The sequence below is a fragment of the Lissotriton vulgaris genome, chromosome 12 (genome assembly GCF_964263255.1).
Source record: "Lissotriton vulgaris chromosome 12, aLisVul1.2, whole genome shotgun sequence".
In the NCBI taxonomy this organism is placed as follows: Eukaryota; Metazoa; Chordata; class Amphibia; order Caudata; family Salamandridae; genus Lissotriton; species Lissotriton vulgaris.
The window spans coordinates 140,979,464-140,999,022 of NC_141700.1; the positions used below are offsets into that span (position 1 = coordinate 140,979,464).

General features: G+C 48.6%; 1 protein-coding gene across 1 annotated transcript in view; it reads right to left on the minus strand.

The window, feature by feature from the left end:
* Positions 1-19,559, minus strand: part of LOC147673689 (intelectin-1-like) — a 197,341-nt gene that overhangs the window by 78,305 nt on the left and 99,477 nt on the right. Inside the window, exons 3-4 of the mRNA XM_086946404.1 lie at positions 18,726-18,973; positions 17,398-17,556 (exon numbers count right to left, since the gene is read on the minus strand). Coding sequence (XP_086802530.1) covers positions 17,398-17,556; positions 18,726-18,973 — 407 coding nt within the window. The remainder of the gene's footprint in view (positions 1-17,397; positions 17,557-18,725; positions 18,974-19,559) is intronic.

Consider the following 19,559-nt stretch of genomic DNA (forward strand, 5'->3'; position numbering starts at 1 on the left):
ATTTATTTCATGTTAGTGGTTTCAGCATATTTTGTCTTTGTGGTCCCCGCTACTCTTTTCCTTGTATGTAGCAGATTTACCTGAATGCTTTTACTCCCTTAGAAGGAGATGCCCCGAAGATAGGCGCCCATCCTTTTGCATGTCTTATGTATGTAGATGATATTGCAATTATGGATATAACCCCGATAGGCTGAATAAAAAGTTGAAAGAAAATTCGAAGACTGGGGGCGTGGCCAACTGCCGAACATGGCGGCAGCTTAACTCGGGAGCTCCGCAAGGCAATCCGGCCCGCACAATAATCCGCATGCACATCCGTCTACTAACCTGCCTGAAGGGGTGAAATCGGCTCCGGGAATCGAGCGGCACACAACGAGCCGCCCCCAGCGCAAATCCGACGCCGGGAAGTGCTCCATCCGTCGACAGTGAGACGAGGCCTACGACAACTCGGCAGCACCGGCCCAGAGTTCGGGGGCAGGCCGACCGGAAGCGCGCCTTGCCCGGCCGGGAGAAGTCAGCCTCGGCCGGCATCCGCTCCTCCTCGATTGGCGCCAAGTTCCACCACGGCGCTCACTTAACGCTGCACCCGGGAGCACCCTTGAGCCAAGACTCCAGTGATATCAAGGGCGGGAGAGGCCCCGCACAACGTCGAAGCAGTCCCGGATCTACGCTACCGGGCGGACGCCCCGACAAATACGGCAAGACAGGGCGAGGGACGCCTGGGTCGACACAGTCCCCCCACAGCACTGAACATTACTCCGAACCGCCGTTGGGCAGAAGGGCTGAATTCATCGTAGTGGCGCCAGTCTCCGGCTGCCCATTGCAGCCCTAGAAAGCGGCGGCGCGACCCACGTGGAGAGGAGAAACAGTACGATATCCGAGAGATGCGCACGCCGCCATCAGCACCACGAAAACCCTTCTGCTGAATCCAACGGCAGCCACAGTAAGGCTACACTACAGGCCGGGATCGACCTGGGCCCTGCGGTTCCTGCTCCTTTTACCGGCTGCCTCGACGGCAAACACCAAGGGGAAGGCCTACACGGACACTGTCAACCCAAGCAAACCAACATGACGGGCAAAAACACGAGGAGCATGACAGCGACGCAAGCAAAGCTTGATAAGTTTGCCTATGCCCAGAATAGCCACTCACAGGGACCTGGACGGCACTCCGCCGGTGCCTCCTCTGACACCAATGGCACTGGAAAAGTCACACTGGAAGCCATAATGAGAACTCTCACAGACGTCCAAGCGACGGTAGGCACCATCTCCACTGAGGTGAACTTGCTACGAGCGGATTTTAAGAAAATGTCGGAGAGAGTGTCGCAAGTGGAGGTGGTCACGAAATCCCTCATTGAAGACACTTCTGACCTTCAGGTGGCGATGGAGCGACTAGAAAGGACCACTAAACAACTACAGGAAAAACTGGACGACCAGGAAGGACGCTCGAGAAGAAATAACGTCCGTATCCTAGGCCTTCCGGAATCGGAGGGAAAGGGGGCCATGGACCTGTACATCGAAGACCTCATTAAGACCAAACTACAACCTAAAGGCCTGTCAGCCTTCTTCTCCATTGAGAGGGCTCATCGAGTCCCGGGGGGTACGCCCCAACCAGGGGCCACGCCGCGACCGGTGCTGGCCAGACTCTTCAACTATAGGGACAGGGACGCCATTTTGCAGGCGGCCAGGGTGGCGCCGCCGGTAAAAATCCTGAACTCCACGCTAGCGTTCTTCCCAGACTACACGGCCGAGGTGGCCAGGCGTCGAAAATCCTTCAATGAAATCAAAAAGACGCTGAGAGACAGGGAACTGCCCTATTCAATGCTCTTCCCCGCCAAACTGCGGATTGTGGCCGAGGGAAGGACATGGTTCTTCGACAATCCTGAGGTGGCACGAGAGTGGCTGGATGGCTGGAGACCGGCGGGCAAGCCTCAACGCCCGCGCAAGGACCGCCAGGATCGCCGTAATGAGAAGACGCCGGAACACCGTGCGGCCAGCCCGGCCACTGAGCAGGGCGCAGCCGGGGGCCTGGACTCCGATCTCGAGAGGGACCCGTTTGATTCAGGTCAGCCTAGCAGGGGATGAATGGCTACACTGGAAGCACCAAGAACTGAACACTGCCCTTGGGACCTTGGGCCGATGGAACTGAGTAGGGCGGGTTCTGGCCGGAGCCTGTAGGGGACTCACCAACCCCACAAGCAAGTAAGACTAGACAGGGGGGGGAGAAAAGCACTCTGCCAAGTTGGGGATGCGGGCGGGAATTCGTCCGTGGTGCAGGGGAGCAGGGAGGGGGTGGAGGGATGGGAGTTACGAGGTTCAGGTTAAAGTTAAGTTTTATGGTCATCATTATTGCAATCTCACAAGGCACGGGAACACTGCTCACTATGGGCGGCGTGCGCCGCCTCCGCACTCTGGCGTCCTTCTCCTACTGAACATGGAGAACACGGTTCATACACTCAAATGGCACAACATGATCGAGCTACACCCACAATGGGTACCCCTGTAACGACGTTGGTGCCCCCACTGAAGCTCCTTACGTGGAATGTCAGAGGGTTGGGAGACAAAATTAAACGAGGTCTGGTGCTGCAAGCTGTTAAACGTAATCGGTCAGACCTGGTGCTACTGCAAGAAACACATTTGGCGGGGACCACCTGTAAGGCTCTAAACAGGCGTGGGTACACCATGGCAGTACACTCCGAGTTTACCTCGGGTTCCAGGGGCACCGGGATACTCCTTAGAAACAACTCCCCCTTCCTGGTCACTGGCCACAAGACAGATGATCAGGGACGGTTCGCAGCACTCTCAGGCCAGTGGGAGGGGAGAGCCTTGAATGTGATATCTGTATACATCCCCCCAGCACTGCATGCTACAGCCTTGCCGGCGCTTAGCCGATTCCTTATTGACCTCCCTGAGGGGGACGTGATCCTGGGGGGAGATTTCAATGCCATCACGGACCCCCTGCTGGACACCTTTCCCCAGCGAGCTCGCCAGAGAGGGTCTGCCACACTTCCGGGATTTTTATCTGCTATGGGCCTCACAGACATCTGGCGCCACCTGAACCCTACAGCGCAGCAATACACACACTACTCTGCACCCCACAACACCCTCTCCCGTATTGACTACTTCTTCTTTCTAGGGGTTGGACTGAGCTCTGTGGATAGTATTGATATCCTACCACGAGGAATTTCTGATCACTCCCCGGTCTCCCTTCACATTTCTACCTAGGATTGTAAGCGGGGTAGGCTGTACCCGATCTATCCCAATTATCTGCAGGTCCCTACCATTAGGAAAAAGCTCAAGTTAACCACCACACACTATTTTACTGAGAACACTGGGTTGGTCACCTCGCCCTCAATTCTGTGGGAGGCCTATAAGACGGTCCTCAGAGGGGCGTCCATATCGGCCATTACTGGGCATAAAAGGGAGTCTAGGGCTACACTGGCCAATTTGGAATTAGCATTACACACAGCGAACACTGCGCATATGGCAAACCCCACTCCTGAGACGCTACATGAACTGCAGCTCCGTCAGCAGCAACACCAGGCACACCTCACTGTGATCACCAAAGGACACCTCGCGAGCACGGCGCACAGAATCTATGATGTGGGCGATAAGGCGGGGAAGATGCTGGCGTGGCTGGACAAACGGGGTGGCAGTAACAAGGGGATACACGGGCTCTACGATGCGACCGGCGTGCTGCAAACTCACCCGGAGCAAATAATCCAGACTCTAGCTCGCCACTTCCAGGGGATCTACACACCGACACGACCAGTCACTGAGCGAGAGGCCACAGAATCACTTAGTCACATCCCTGTCCCCGTACTCACACCTGAAGCACAGCAGGAACTCGATGCAGACCTGACAGAGGGAGAGGTCCAGTTGGCGATACAGGCACTGCAGTCAGGCAAAGCCCTAGGCCCAAACGGAATTCCTGTGGAATGGTATAAGGCGATGGACTCTGTCCTGGCCAAGCCCCTCCTAGACATGTATAACGACAGCGTACAAAAGGCGCTGCTCCCACTCGATCAACGCACGGCCACCATTGTGGCCATCCCCAAACCATCTAAGCCACCAACAGATAGTGCCTCATACCGACCCATCTCACTGCTCAACGCAGAGGCAAAGGTCCTGGCGAAGCTCCTGGCCAGTCGCCTAACCAAGCATCTGAGTACCCTAATACACCCTGACCAATCGGGCTTTATGCCACATAGAAGCACAGCGCTTAATCTACGGAGGGTACATGGGGTATTGGCGAGGGCGCATCTTCTTAAGGAGCAGGCAGTGATACTTTCCTTAGATGCTAAAATGGCATTTGATTTGGTAGAGTGGGAATACCTTTTTGCTGTCCTAACCCGCATGGGCTTCGGGCCCCATTATATGGCATGGGTGCGACTGCTCTACGCCCAGCCGATGGCACAGGTGGTGGCGAACGGACGCATATCCTCGACCTTTCCACTAGGGAGGGGAACAAGACAGGGGTGCCCGCTGTCGCCCCTGTTATTTGCGATAGTACTGGAGCCACTGGCAATCCTGCTAAAGTCGACGCCGTTGTTTCGGGGAATCACTTGGAGCGACGGGTGGGAGGACAAGGTCTCCCTGTACGCCGACGACATGTTAGTATACATGACCGGCCCAACTGAAGGGGTCCCCGCCCTACTGGCGATCTGCGATGAACACGGCAGGGCCTCAGGATATACCCTGAACTGGGCCAAGTCCATACTCTATGTCCTTACTGGCCCGGCTCCAGTGTTGCCGGCTAACTGTCCTCTCACAGTGCCCGCTCCTCCTTTAAGTACTTAGGTATTTATGTGACGAAGGACGTTAAACAGTTTTATATCGAAAACCTGCAGCCGCCTCTGCAAAGATTGCGTGCTGATGTCCAATACTGGGCGACGCTGCCGCTGACCCTCCTAGGGCGTGCGGCGCTCTACAAAATGATGGCTCTCCCGAGATTTCTGTATGTGCTAGAAAACTCCCCCTATGCGGTTAGCCCGCAGTATTTTAGACGAGTAGCAGCCTTGGTCTCCAGCCTGTTGTGGAGTAATGGTCCGGCGCGAATAGCGCAGGCAAAACTGGTGAAGAGCTGGTACGAGGGGGGTATTGCATTACCCAATCTCCAACTATATTACTGGGCGTCACAGCTTAAAGTTATTAATCATTGGATTCACGTCTCAAGAGACGACCCCGCATATGAGGCAGACTGGTCGCAACTGGGGACTGATGGCATGCTTTCGGTACTGTACAACTACCCGCAGGTAAAGACCCTGCTAGGCCCGACATTCCACACAGCGACAATCTGGCATACGGCACAATCACGCGTAGGGTGGAAGGGTAAAATCACCAGGCTGACACCACTATGGGACACTAAAACACTGGGTAACCTACGGACCTGTAAAGGATTTGCGAGGTGGGACGACATAGGGATCTCGGTAGTTGGGGACCTCTGGGACAAGGGCACGGTTATTCCCTTCCAGCACCTCCAGCAACAATACGGCCTGGGGCCCACTGAAACGTACCGCTATGTACAAATCCGGCATGCACTACTACGAGCGATCCCACCAGACACCGCACTCCCAGAATCATCGCCCCTTGAGGATAGGCTGCTCACCGAATTCATGGAGCAAAAAGCGACCTCACTCACGTACAAAAAATTAATTAACAACATGCCAGATCCCACACACAAACTTAAGGAGAAATGGGTGGACGAACTGGGCGACATGGATGAAACGGAGTGGAATGAGGCATTGGCCTCGCCGAGGGAAGTGGGCATATCAGCCAGATTCCGCCTGGTACAGCTCAAGGTGCTACACCGCACCTACTACACTCGCACATTACTCCACAAAATACAGAGGGCGCCACACCCATACTGCCTCAGGGGATGCGGGGAGGAAGGGACTCTCCTACACACGTTATGGGAATGTCCACAAATCAGGGAACTATGGCGTCAGATTATGCGCACAGTCTCTCAGGCCATCAATGTGTCTGTACTGCCGGAACCTCGTAAATGCCTGCTGAACATTTGGGACCCTACGGACTTGAACAGGTATGGACAACTGTGGGTCACCCTAGCAGTGACAGTGGCCAAACGAGACATTGCACAGAGGTGGGGCGCTCCAGAATTGCCGACGGTGGCAGGGTGGATGAGAAATATGGACCTTCTCATGGTTAAGGAGAGAGCAGTGTATGTATTAAGAGCCTGCCCCCGCAAATGGAACCGGGTGTGGATGCCATGGAACGCATATAGGGGTGACCCATGTGAAGCATTGCCGGAGGGTGAGGACTCAGACTCGGAGGAAGAAGAGGACTAGTGGCTATAGAGGTGCTAACATGAACGGGGGCGGGGCCGGGAGGCGGAGGGCGTGCACCGCCACTCCAAGCGGAATGCTGAATATGTAAGCCTGTGGGATAGTATATATGAACGTACACAGATTTTGGTAACATGATGACCGTTGTTTGGTTTTTTAGATTTGTTTTCTTTATTCTTATGAGTCCCCGCTCATGCTATGTAAGGGGGAAGTCAGCCTACTGACTTGAAACAGTATGGGCGGGATGGGTGTAAAGAAGAAGGGGTGACACTGGGCCTTATGATACATATGTCTGTTTATTCACTTTTCACCTGCTGGGCCTTGCGTGAACATGATAACTGTTACTACACTCTATGTTAAATCCTTTCCCCGCCCGGGGATCATATTATTGCTATGTTGATGCAATTGCAAAATGTCGTAATGAATATCTCTTCTGAACTCCTGACAATAAAGAATTTTCAACAAAAAAAAATTCGAAGACTGGCGCACAGCCTGGATATCCTTCAAACGAAATGCTTTTATGTTCGTCTTACAAATTAAGGGTGCTATAAGAGGAACGCCTCTTGCCTTGGACGTCAATTCAAACGTGAGTTTATGTGCTACTAATGGAACATTAGTTTCATCCCCTTACGCACACCCGTGTCTCCTTGGTACAGTTCCAGGGATTCCTCTTGAAAAAGTAAATCACTCTTAATAAAGTTTTTTAATTGTTCATTCTTTATTTGGTTTCTCTTTCCATCATTGAATATTCATGAAATTATTTCCATTTCATCATCTCTATGTGTCATCATTGCTTCATTTCCTATGCATTTCGGGCATGTAGCCCTTCATCAGGGAGCATCGCTATAAAATCAGGAAAAATATATCCCTAAACATCTTATAAACATAATTTCATAGTCGTTCATGGTAAGTTGTTCATGCTTAGTGATAGTGACCCCAGTGAGTGTGTGTAACAAAAACTAGTGTGCCAAGTGCATAGTAGTGCGAATTAGAGTCGCCTGTGTAGAGAAAAAAGAAAAGAGTAACTGATCCGTTCCTCACTTACATGCCTATGTGGAGAGTCCTCCACTGCACTCAAAAAACGAATGAGTAGCGTATCCACAATGTATGAAGATGTAAACTGTTAAACGGTGGCGTCCCATAAAGACGGACACTCTACAGGAAATGCCGTCGGATTTTCCATCGCGTTCTGGGTGCTGTGTTATTTGTCCTGCTGGTGCTCGGGCAGCATTGTCGGCTGCCTCCTTGTTCTGCCCTCTGTTGGTGGGCTCCTGGCCAGGAGTCCGTTCAGAGGACGGCCTTGAGATTCTTTCGATCAGCAGTTTCGGGTGATGTTGTTCTCGTCTCTCTCTCCCGTTGGTGAGTCCTATGTGGTACTCGTGCGGGAGAAGGAGTCTCCTTGGTATACATTTCCGATCAGCATTGTCGGCCGAATCAGATTCGCCTCCCCGTTGGTGAGTACTCAGGGTGTGCTCGTGCGGGGCACGGTTCTTATTTTTTCGAATGGCATTGTCGGCCGATTTACTCTCTTGTATTGCCCCCCGTTGGTGAGTGCCTGTATCGCGCTCGTGCGGGGGACGATTATTCATGGCATTAGCTCTTATTCATAGAGTTATCTCTGCCGGTAATTCTTCCTGCTTTCTTTCAATGAAGGCGCGGAACTCGAACAGTATTGAACGACAAGAACTAGCTCATGGTAACCCTGTTTATGATTTTACTTCACAGGTGTGATACATAATTGACTTCAATTCCGGAGTACTCTTACTTTATTTCTGTACAAACTTAGCTTTCCTCAGTATTGCTCAAGGAGCAAATCTTCCTCTTATTGACAGCTGAGGCCTTGGCACTATGCTTACATAATAGTGTCCATTTAGATTCAGTGTGTACAGACAAAGGCTATGTAATGCAGGTTTCTTACACCTATAGGGGTATAGAGCATGACCATAATAGATATTGCTAGACTGATGTATACCTGTGGTTGTGTTTCTGTCTTCCCTCTATAGTCAGAGTTTACTTGGGATCATAGCATTGATTGCAACAGGGCTCAAGCACAGTTGTCTGCTTTGTTTTGGTTTATTTACAGGTACTGCAATAGTATATGATTTATCATTGTAGAAAGTGTCTTGCTAGAGTACTTGGAACTTATTGGTTGTTCCTTGTTGTTTCAGGTCTCCCTCCTTGCTGTCCCCTTCGCTTCCTTCCCTCACTTGATCCTGCCACTGACCTGTGCCATTACGGCTAGTAGGCTAGGCTAGATCAAGAGGTGGACTTGTCTGGCATCACACCGATCCTGAGGACTGATGACGTAACAAAAAAATCTGATCCACGATATACGGTCCTCCCGGTCAAGGTGTGTGCAGAATGGCCACTCTTGATGATGTACTGGCTGCACTTTTCACAGTACAAGTAGAGTTAGCAGCATCCAGACAGGAAACAGCTGATCTGCAGGCTAGGTTGGACGGCTTCCAGAGTAACCCTTTTAGTGAATGAATGAATACGCATTTCTATAGCGCATGGCTACCCTAGGGCCTTGCAGTGCATTTATGACACCTAGACATTCTTCGCTACTCATGGAAAGAGAAAGGTTTTCAGCAGTTTCCTGAAGAGGAGATAATTAGGTTCAAGACGGACAGGGTCGGGGAGCCGGTTCCATAATTTTGCCGCATGAAGAGAAAAACGTTGGCCACCCATACGTACCTGTTGAATCCTAGGAACTGTCAGATCAGAAGTTTTTTGTTGTTGGATCGGAGTGTCCGAGAAACCTGATATAGTTGCAGCATCGGCGGGATCACCGAAGGTCCGTTGCCGGTGATTTACTTATGCACGGTACACATGGCCTTAAACCAAATTCTTTGCTGCACTGGAAGCCAGTGCAACTGACAAAGTGCTGACTTAGCAGAAGTGCGCTTTGGTACATTCATTAAAAGTCGAGCAGCACAGTTCTGGACAACCTGTAAGATCTTAGTAGTCCCCTGCGGTGCACCCAGGTAGACCGCATTGGCATAGTCTAGCCGCAATAAAATAAGGGCTTGCACCAGCAGACGTCTAACATCAAAGGGAAGGAGTGGCAGGATCTTCCTCATCAATCTGATCAGGCGACAACAGGTAGCAGCCGCTTTGCGCGATTGTACAGAGAAACTAAGATTAGAGTCCAACCATACACCCAGACTTTTAATTTGCTTCTTTGGTAAGCGGGGGCGTCAGCCGCTACCCCTCCTAGTGCAGATGTGGTGGAGATGCCGGTGTCTATACCCTTGGCCACCCCTGAAAGGTACCATGGGGATTCCAGCACTGTACAGGTGTTTTTGACACAGGTCAATTTTCATGCAAATAAAAGTCCTTCCCCACTAACCAGGGGAGGGTGGGCTTTCTAATATCATACTTGGCTGGGGATGCAGCTCAGTGGGTGGTTGCGTTAGTCAACCGAGATGATCCTCTCCTCCACGATTGGGAAGCACTTCAGGCTGAGTTTTTAAGGGTGTTCGATAGACGGGCAGATTCCTATACAGCTGATAGGGAATTGTTACAGCTCCGCCAGGGGAACAGGGAACTGCTAGTATATTTGAATTCTTTTCGGCGTTCGGTGGCTGAAACTAAACAGGCGCCCTGTTTCATCAAGGACTACGAGGAGAATTAAAGGATATCATAGCCCAAATTGATCCCCAACCCACTACCTGCGAAGATCTGATTAATCTGGTGCTGCGTCTTGATGATAGACTGAATGAGCGTAAGGGGGATCATAAGAGAAAGGATAAGGGCCTCCTTTCTTATGCATACCAGAAGACCTCTGACTCACCTCACTCATCAGGGTCTGAACCCATGGATGTAGGAGCAATTAGGACAGCCTTGACTGGGGCTGAAAAAGAATCCCGCCGTAAACAGGGCCTCTGTCTTTACCTCGGTAAAAAGGGACACTACGTAAGAGAGTGTCCTGTGAAACCAAAGACCAATCGTTTTCGCAGCAACAAAATCTTGTCGACTTCTTTGAACAAGGAATTGGAAAACTAGAGGACTCTAAGAACAGCGAAGGGGCTTCTGGGAGTCTATTGTATATCCCTTCTTTATTGAACACCAACAACTAGGAACACAGTCATCTATTCATAGATGTGTTGTTGTTGATTCACACCAAATGGATCCCTATGGTTGCTGTGGTCGATTCAGGGGCTACCGGTGTGTTTATGGATTTCGAGGAATCCAAGCAGTTGGGTACACACCTGAAGACGTGTATGCGGTCGATGGGAGGAAACTAGTCACGGGGCCGATAGGATATAATACAGAGGAGGTCCAAGTATTGTATGACCACTGGCATCAAGAAACCATCTTGTTTACCATCATACGAGCGCCACAGTACGGAATCATCTTGGGGTTGCCATGGCTACAACAACATAACCCGGAAATCAATTGGGCCACCCGGACAGTGGTGATGAACTCACCCTTTTGCATGGAACGATGCTCTTTAAGCATACAGCACCCGACTGTGTATATGGATGGGGGTATAAGAGTGGCCACTGCGGCCCAAAAGATGGTGCACCTGCTCTCGCCTTAAAAAGGGTTTGAGGATGTGTTCAATGACATACAGGCCGAAGAACTCCCTCCCCATAGGCAGTATGACTGCCAGATTGACCTGGTTCCGGGGGCTGCGGTTCCTAGTGGGAGGCTTTATGCCTTGACTGAACCTGAAAATCTCCATTTACGAGAATATCTGGACAAGCTCCTAAAGAATGGGTTCATTCTTCCCTCCAAGTCGCCTGCTGCCTCGCCGCTTTTATTTATTCCAAAGGCCAATGGCAAGTTAAGGGCATGTGTGGACTTCAGGGCATTGAATGCCATTACAGTTAAAAACAGGTACCCCTTGTCACTTATCAGTGTTTTGTTGGAACAAGTGAAAAAAGCAAAGATACACACAAAGCTTGATCTAAAGGGCGCATATCACTTGGTACGCATGAGGAGCGCGGGCTGAATGGAAGACCGATTTTAAGACCCGATTCGGCCTGTTTGAGTATTTGGTGATGCCGTTTGGGCTATGTAACGCCCCTGCGGCGTTCCAATACTTTCTCAATGATGTTTTACGCGAGATCCTGGATCACTACATGATTGTGTATATCGATGATATACTCATCTATCCTGAAACTGAGGAAGCACACACGCAACAGGTAACCTCCGTGCTCCGGATCCTGCAGAGGAACCATTTATTCTGCAAATTAAGTAAATGCGACTTTTACGTAACATCTGCCGAGTTCCTGGGAGTCATGTTGAGTCCTTTTGGTCAGGAAATGGCTGAAAGAAAGATCACTACTATCAAGTATTGGCCGCCTCCTCAGAGTGTTCGTGACTTTCAATGCTTTATCGTCTTTGCCAATTTTTACAGGCGCTTCATTGATCAGTTTTCTAAATTAGTGGCTCCCATCACACAGTTGTTGAGTAAGTCCCAGAAGTTCGAGTGGAACCCTGATGCTCAGGAGGCCTTTTTGGCTTTGAAGGCTGCCTTTGTGACCACACAGGTCTTGTCTCACCAGGATCCAGAGAAACCCTACATCGTAGAAGCGATGCTTCTGATGTGGCCTTAGGAGACATCCTGTCACATAGACATCCCACCACAGGACAACTACATCTGGTGGCTTTTATGTCTAAGAAACTGAACAAAGCGGAAAGGAATTATCATATAGCTGAGAAGGAACTGCTGGCGATAAAGGAGGCATTTACGGAATGGAGGCATTTTTTGATGGGGGCCAGACATATGGTCACTGTTTACATGGACCACAGGAATCTGCAGTTCATGACGGCAGCAAGGCATCTCACACCCCGTCAGCTCAGGTGGATGCTTTTCTTTTCCGGCTTCCATTTTATCATCACTTACCGGCCAGGGGTGGAAAACAGGAAAGCTGATGCCCTTACCCGTCAGTCCTCTACAAAGGATCCTGTTTTCTCACCCACAAGTGCTATAATTCACCCTTCCAGGGTATTGGGGGGGATACAGCCTGATGCCTTCCTCCATGGCATCTTGAAAGGAGTCAACACCTTTAAATGGAAAACTTGGCTGCACAGCCACCATGAATGGCGATTGAAAGATGGCTTTCCCATGAACAACCGCCAGTTCAGCGACGGCTCGTGGAGGGAGTTACGGTGGGGCAGGAGGGTGGGGAGGGGGAGGGGCAGCGCGGAGGTTGCTAAAAACCGGCATATGGATAATTGCAGGTAAGTAAACAATTTAATTAATAAAACGAATTTCGTAGTGCGCCTTGCATCGCAAAATGCAATGCAGTGCGAGCTACGAAATTCGTTTTATTAATTAAATTGTTTACTTACCTGCAATTATCCATATGCCGGATTTTAGCAACATCCGCCCTGCCCCTCCCCCTCCCCGCCCTCCTGCCCCACCGTAACTCCCTCCACGAGCCGTCGCTGCGCCAGTTGTTGATGCCCATGTTGCGTCTCTGTAAACAGGTGTTTTGGTGGTGTCATTAGTCTCCCTGTGCTGGACACCTTGGAGTTGAAAAAACGATTGACTTTATCAACTGGCAATTTTGGTGGCCTTCCTTGAGAGTGGACGTGAAGGAGTGGGTGTCTCAATGTGATATCTGTGCCGCGATGAAATCGGATCATCGCAAACTACAGGGGCTGTTACGCCCTCTTCCAACCCCTTCCTTGCAGTGGGAGAACATTTCATTGGGTTTCATCTTAGGATTGCTGATGGATCAAGGGTGCACCACAATCCTTGTTGTTATAGACTATCTCACCAAGATGGGGCATTTTATTGCCTGTGAACAAGTGCCCACTGCCGGTCAACTGGCTAAACTGTTACTGACTCATGTGGGACGTTTACATGGGCTACCTAACATTATCATTTCCGATAGGGGCTCGCAATTCACTGCACAGTTCTGGAAGAAATGGTGTTCCTCGTTACGTGTGTCAACAGCTCTTTCAACCAGTTTCCATCCGCAGACAGACGGACAAACGGAACGTCTCAATCAAACATTAAAGCAGTGCCTGAGATCTTATGTGGACCATAGTTGGGAGGAGTGGGTGGACCTTCTGTGGTTGGTGGAATTAGCCGACAACAATGCTACACACGGCTCCACGTGAGCTTTAATACAACTACGGTCGTCATCCACGTTTTCTTCCTTTTCTTCATCCGGTGACTGACGCTCAACTACCTGAGGTGTCCAGGAGAGTGGCACACATTAAGGAAACCTTACTACTTGTGCAAGACAATCTGAGCAAAGCGAAGAACGCCTATAAAGCCACAGCGGATAAGCATAGACGTCCAGGACGGCTGTACCGCAAGGGGGATTCCGTCTGGTTGTCTACAAGGAATATACGCTTCCAAAATCACAGTGTATTCAACCCCAGATATATCGGACCCTATCGGATTGTGCAATGCCTTAGTCCTGTTTCCATGCGTTTGAAGCTGCCATTCCACTTGCGTATCCATCCTGTATTCCACGTGTCCTTGCTGAAACCCTCCGTTTCCTTGGTAAAAAGACTACCTCCTCCTCTTCTGGTCAATGACATTTTGGAATACGAGGTGAGGGGTATATGTGACTCCAAGTGGCGTGGCCGCAAGCTGTGGTATCTGGTGGCGTGGAAGGGGTATGACCCAGAGGAGAACTCTTGGGAACCCGCTGCGGGGATCCACGCACCGGGCTTGGTGTCTTCTTTCCATAAGCGGTGCCCCTTCAAGCCTGGCCCTGTGTTGCACCCTCGGTGAGTGGAGGGATGTACTGTTACTTGTTCAGTTGTGCGCAACATGTGGCCACCAGCACCCTCGTTCTGGAAAAAATCAGCTTCTACCCTTTGCCTGAAACTACGTTTCCCATGACTACTTGCACCAGTTGTGTGCAACGGCGTCCCATAAAGACGGTCACTCTACAGGAAACGCTGTTGGATTTTCCATCGCGTTCTGGGTGCTGTGTTATTCGTCCTGCTGGTGCTCAGGCGGCATTGTCGGCCGCCTCCTTGTTCTGCCCTCTGTTGGTGGGCTCCTGGCCAGGAGTCCGTGCAGAGGACGGCCTTGAGATTCTTTCGATCTGCAGTTTCGGACAATGTTGTTCTCGTCTCTCTCTCCCGTTGGTGAGTCCTATGTGGTACTCGTGCGGGAGAAGGAGTCTCCTTGGTATACATTTCCGATCAGCATTGTCGGCCGAATCAGATTTGGCCCCCCGTTGGTGAGTACTCAGGGTGTGCTCATGCGGGGGACGGTTCTTATTTTTTCGATCGGCATTGTCGGCCGATTTACTCTCTTGTATTGCCCCCCGTTGGTGAGTGCCTGTATCGCGCTCGTGCGGGGGACGATTATTTATCGGCATTAGCTCTTATTCATGGAGTTATCTCTGCCGGTAATTCTTCCTGCTTCCTTTCAATGAAGGGGCAGAACTCGAACAGTATTGAACGACGAGAACTAACTCATGGCAACCCTGTTTATGATTTTACTTCACGGGTGTTATACATAATTGACTTCAATTTCGGAGTACTCTTACTTTATTTCTGTACAAACTTACCTTTCCTCAGTATTGCTCAAGGAGCAAATCTTCCCCTTATTGACAGCTGAGGCCTTGGCTCTATGCTTACATAATAGTGTCCATTTGGATTCAGCGTGTACAGACAAAGGGTATGTTATGCAGGTATCTTACGCCTATAGGGGTATAGAGCATGACCATAATAGATATTGCTAGACTGATGTATACCTGTGGTTGTGTTTCTGTCTACCCTCTACAGTCAGAGTTTACTTGGGATCATAGCATTGATTGCAACAGGGCTCAAGCACAGTTGTCTGCTTTGTTTTGGTTTATTTACATGTACTGCATTAGTATATGATTTATCATTGTAGAAACTGTCTTGCTAGAGTACTTGGTACTTATTGGTTGTTCCTTGTTGTTTCAGGTCTCCTTCCTTGCTATCCCCTTCCCTTCCTTCCCTCACTTGATCGTGCCACTGACCTGTGCCATTACGGCTAGTAGGCTTGGCTAGATCAAGAGGTGGACTTTTCTGGCATCACACCAATCCTGAGGACTGAAGACGTAACACACATATCAATATACCATTTGTGAACAAGTTATTACATAAACCAACTATAAATAATTTGACCACGTATCTGCCGATTGATAGGACTGTAGGCCCCTTATTACAGATATTCACACCCCTTCAATATACAACACTGCTCCTCCCTCCCAATCCTCCACTTTAATTCAACATAGCTGTCTTTTTTCCACTTCACCCCATACAGCCTAGCATCCAGTAAAATATTCAAAAGTATGTCCCCCCGGGTAAAGTGTATGATAATAGGCGGAAGTAGGCACATCGAATGAAGTAGACTTTGCCCTATGATTTGGCTAAAGTGCAATCGTGAGGCCTGGGACATGAATGGAGTCAGTGGTAGACCACATTGATTGAGCTGCCTTGACACGAGGCTTATCAAAGGTACAGAATAGGAGAGTTGAGTCAGATATTGTTTTTTTCTTCAAATGCCGTCTTGTAGATTATATAGAAGGGCCTAGAAAGTTATTGACACCAGCTGGGTATCCACAGATTTCAACAGATGACGTTGGATGGGTGACTCATGGAAGACCATGCATATGAGCAGCCCCATTATTTAGGCAAATCTGGGTGCACATTTTGTTTTTGGGGACAAAAGCAAGTCTTATTAAGGGTATCAATGTCATGGAGCCCTGCGTCAGGAAGAGATGTGATTCCAAGAAGGGCAGAAAAAGCCCCATCTGTAGAATGTGGGTCCTGTGCTCTCCATGCCGCTGGAGTCAAGCTATCCTGGCTGATGAGGGCTGAAAGCCCGAAACCGGTCCTAGGATGCTTGTTTCCAGTCCAGGGAGGACCTGGCCTGGCAGTTCGGGCTGGGCTTTTCCCATTGGGCGCAAGGTCAAGACTGATTTGCATATGGCTGGGTCCAAAGTGGAATGGCATGGTGAGCAAAAAAACTATGGATTTAGGCCCAGATCTCTGTACTGGGGTGAATGTATGACTTTGGTCTACATTCTGTCCCTCAATTGTTCTTTTTGCATTTGTCACCCTGAGTGGGATGAGTATGCCCAGATGTGGGTCCCGTGCTCTCCATGCCACTGGAGTCAGACTATCCTGGCTGATGAGGGCTGAAAGCCCGAAACCGGTCCTAGGATGCTTGTTTCCAGTCCAGGGAGGACCTGGCCTGGCAGTTTGGGCTGGACTGTTCCCATTGGGCGCAGGGTCAAGACTGATTTGCATATGGCTGGGTCCAAACTGGAATGCATGGTGAGCAAAAAAACGAGGGATTTAGGCCCAGATCTCTGTATTGGGGTGAATGTATCACATTTTTTTGCATTCTGTCCATCAATTGTTCTTTTTGCATTTGTCACCCCGAGTGGGACGGGTATGCCCAGACATGGGGCCCTTGCTCTCCATGCCACTGGAGTCAAGCTATCCTGGCTGATGAGGGCTGAAAGCACGAAACCGGTCCTAGGATGCTTGTTTCCAGTCCAGGGAGGACCAGGCCTGGCAGTTCGTGCTGGACTGTTCCCATTGGATGCAGGGTCAAGACTGATTTGCATATGGCTGGGTCCAAACTTGAATGGCAAGGTGAGCAAACAAATATGGATTTAGGCCCAGATCTCTGTACTGGGATGAATGTATGACATTGTTCTGCATTCTGTCGATATATTGTTCTTTTTCCATCTGGAGAAGGCGCTTCTATTGTTGGCCCCAAAGACAAAAATTACTTTTAATTGCATTATTTTTTGGTGAACCTGGTCAGGTGGGGTAGAGTTGCTTAAATCATAACTTTGGGGATATGGCAGTCCTGGTACATGTGTTTCAAGGCTGCATGAAGGACCTGTAGATCCTAGTTGAAGAAGTAGAGGGTCACTATGAGAAGGAAGAGTTGATTTGCCTATGGGGTGAGGAGATACTTGAATTGAATAATTGATCAATTTGCATATGAGTCGTAGTAATTTGTCCAGCAAGTTGGACTGAGCATGTGTAAAAATGATGTTATCAAGCCTCGATAATAGATCAACTGGTTGTCAAACTTTGCAGCATTTCTATGTTGGTAATGAACCCTATTCAATGAAAAGCACCAGGAAAGTCATGTATAAACCATAATCTCTTACATTACCTGATAAAGTGAGAACAGGCTATTTCCATAACTATTAAGGAAGCCATTGGTTGTGCGATATCTCAGTAAAGCATTGTTTTTCCAGTCTTTCATTGGTGTGCCATTTGGCACGTGCCACGCTGCCAGGTCCCTTGCTTTGATATCATAGTAGCCAGGATTCTGTCAACAAGGAACACAGACATCATACTAGATATAGTTAAACTTTATCAATTGATTACTTCTGCAAGAAAGCATTCAATGGATATCCGAGCATACAATATGAATATATATGAATGTATCTATGCCCAGGTGCTACGCTTGAGGACATTTTTAAGATGGAGTCCTGTACCCCAAACCACATTTGTCTTGTGCAAACTACTAATTAGTGTTCTCATCTAGATTGTAATCATTTCTATGCAAACAAATGCTGCATATGTCTCCCTTCAGTGTGTTCGCTTCACTACCTCCCCCCAGATTGGAACTTCTGTAAATTAAATTTACTGGTCTGCATGACTTTTGTTCGCAGGCATGAAAAAGGCAATGCATAAAAACCTCATACAACAATTTTTGTCTTAAAAGCCATTTATTTCCAAAATTCTAGGCTTGGATTTATCTAGACTTTGAAAAAGAGGAATGACTTCTAAAATGTTATGCTTGGCATTTTACGACTTTTGCACCAAACAAGTTAATTGAATGTATGGGTGTCACCTATTTTTCACCAGACTAATTCCAACCTTTTGTGCTTCAGTGAAGTTGGATGCCATGTCCCTTGAATCCCTAGCCTTTCTGTTTTATCTTATTGGAGATGTTTGTATAGCAGGGACCTGGCCACAAACCAAGCAGAGCACATCACATAAAACAGGCACAATACAGATATATACAAGAGATTTGATTAGATTGATGAGGGGATGGAGAGAAAAAACAAATAGACATTAAGAAACATTCTGAACAGATACATCTTTAAGCCTTGTTAGAGGGGTAGCAATTTAGGGTTAAAGTGTTAGATTATTTGTCTAAGATCATCTGCAGGATGGTAATAGGTTAGCTTTGTGATACATAGACCATGAATAGAACTTTGAGCTAAAGAAAATGGTGCCCCATTTACTCTTAAGTTGAGTACACCATTTGCCAATATGTGTTGAGTACCTGTGGTACCCATTGCTCTATGGGCAAGTAAGTAGGAGCTTCCGGTATATTAAGGATTGCTGTATTTTAGGTAACATTCTCGACCTAAAACTGTATTATGAAATTGCAAAGGGACATGTGGTGTCCCACTGGTAGTCCCACCAGCCTGAAATAATCAGTGTCTAATTCCTGTTTTGGATATTGAAAGTTAGTGCGCATTTTACCTTGTAGTCATCACTTGTAGCTCCAATTGCAGATCCAAATATGTTGTAGTTTGCCCAGTTGTTGTCTCCACTAGGCTGATTTATGCTGTTTCCTTGCTGACTGGACCAGCGGTCTCCTGTAGTGCATTTCCCATACATGTTATTTTCATGGACGCTGGCTACCAAGGTCCAGCCACCTCCGTTGGTGTTCATGTCACAGTAGGTCTGATAGGATTCACCATATTCAGTGACAAGGGTGTATATTCCATCTGGAAAGCATTAAGAAAATACTTAGAAATTGCTTTTAAATTTTACACATTTCGCTATTATATAATCCAGAAGTGTGTGTGTGTGCGTGCGTGTGTGTGTGTGTGTATATATATATATATATATATATATATCTTTTCTTTTTCTTTTTTTAGGGACGGCCTGAATGAATCTTTTTTGACTGAATGGGAGCACCAACATATATATTGATTAGAAATTGAACGGAACATTATAAAAACTTGTTATATAATGATCAGCACGTATGAACGAAATTATCAGCCCACTTGGGCTTGACTGTTTACCCTAGCCTAATCTGCTTGTATAGAGTAATTTTTGCCTCAAACCTGTATACAAGCCCACATGGGCAATGAACTGAGTTGGTTTTTTGAACATTAGCAGAGACCTCGTTATGTTGCACAGGTGCTGTATATATAACCTTTCCACTTGGAAGTAATCAAGCATTGATTCTTATTGTGCTAGGGAGATTGATTTTGTTGCCCACAGGGGCAGTGATCATTATCAAATGTGCAAATCTGTGTAAAAACCATATTATTTCCGTTCAGGACACTGCTTCCTTAATGTATGGGA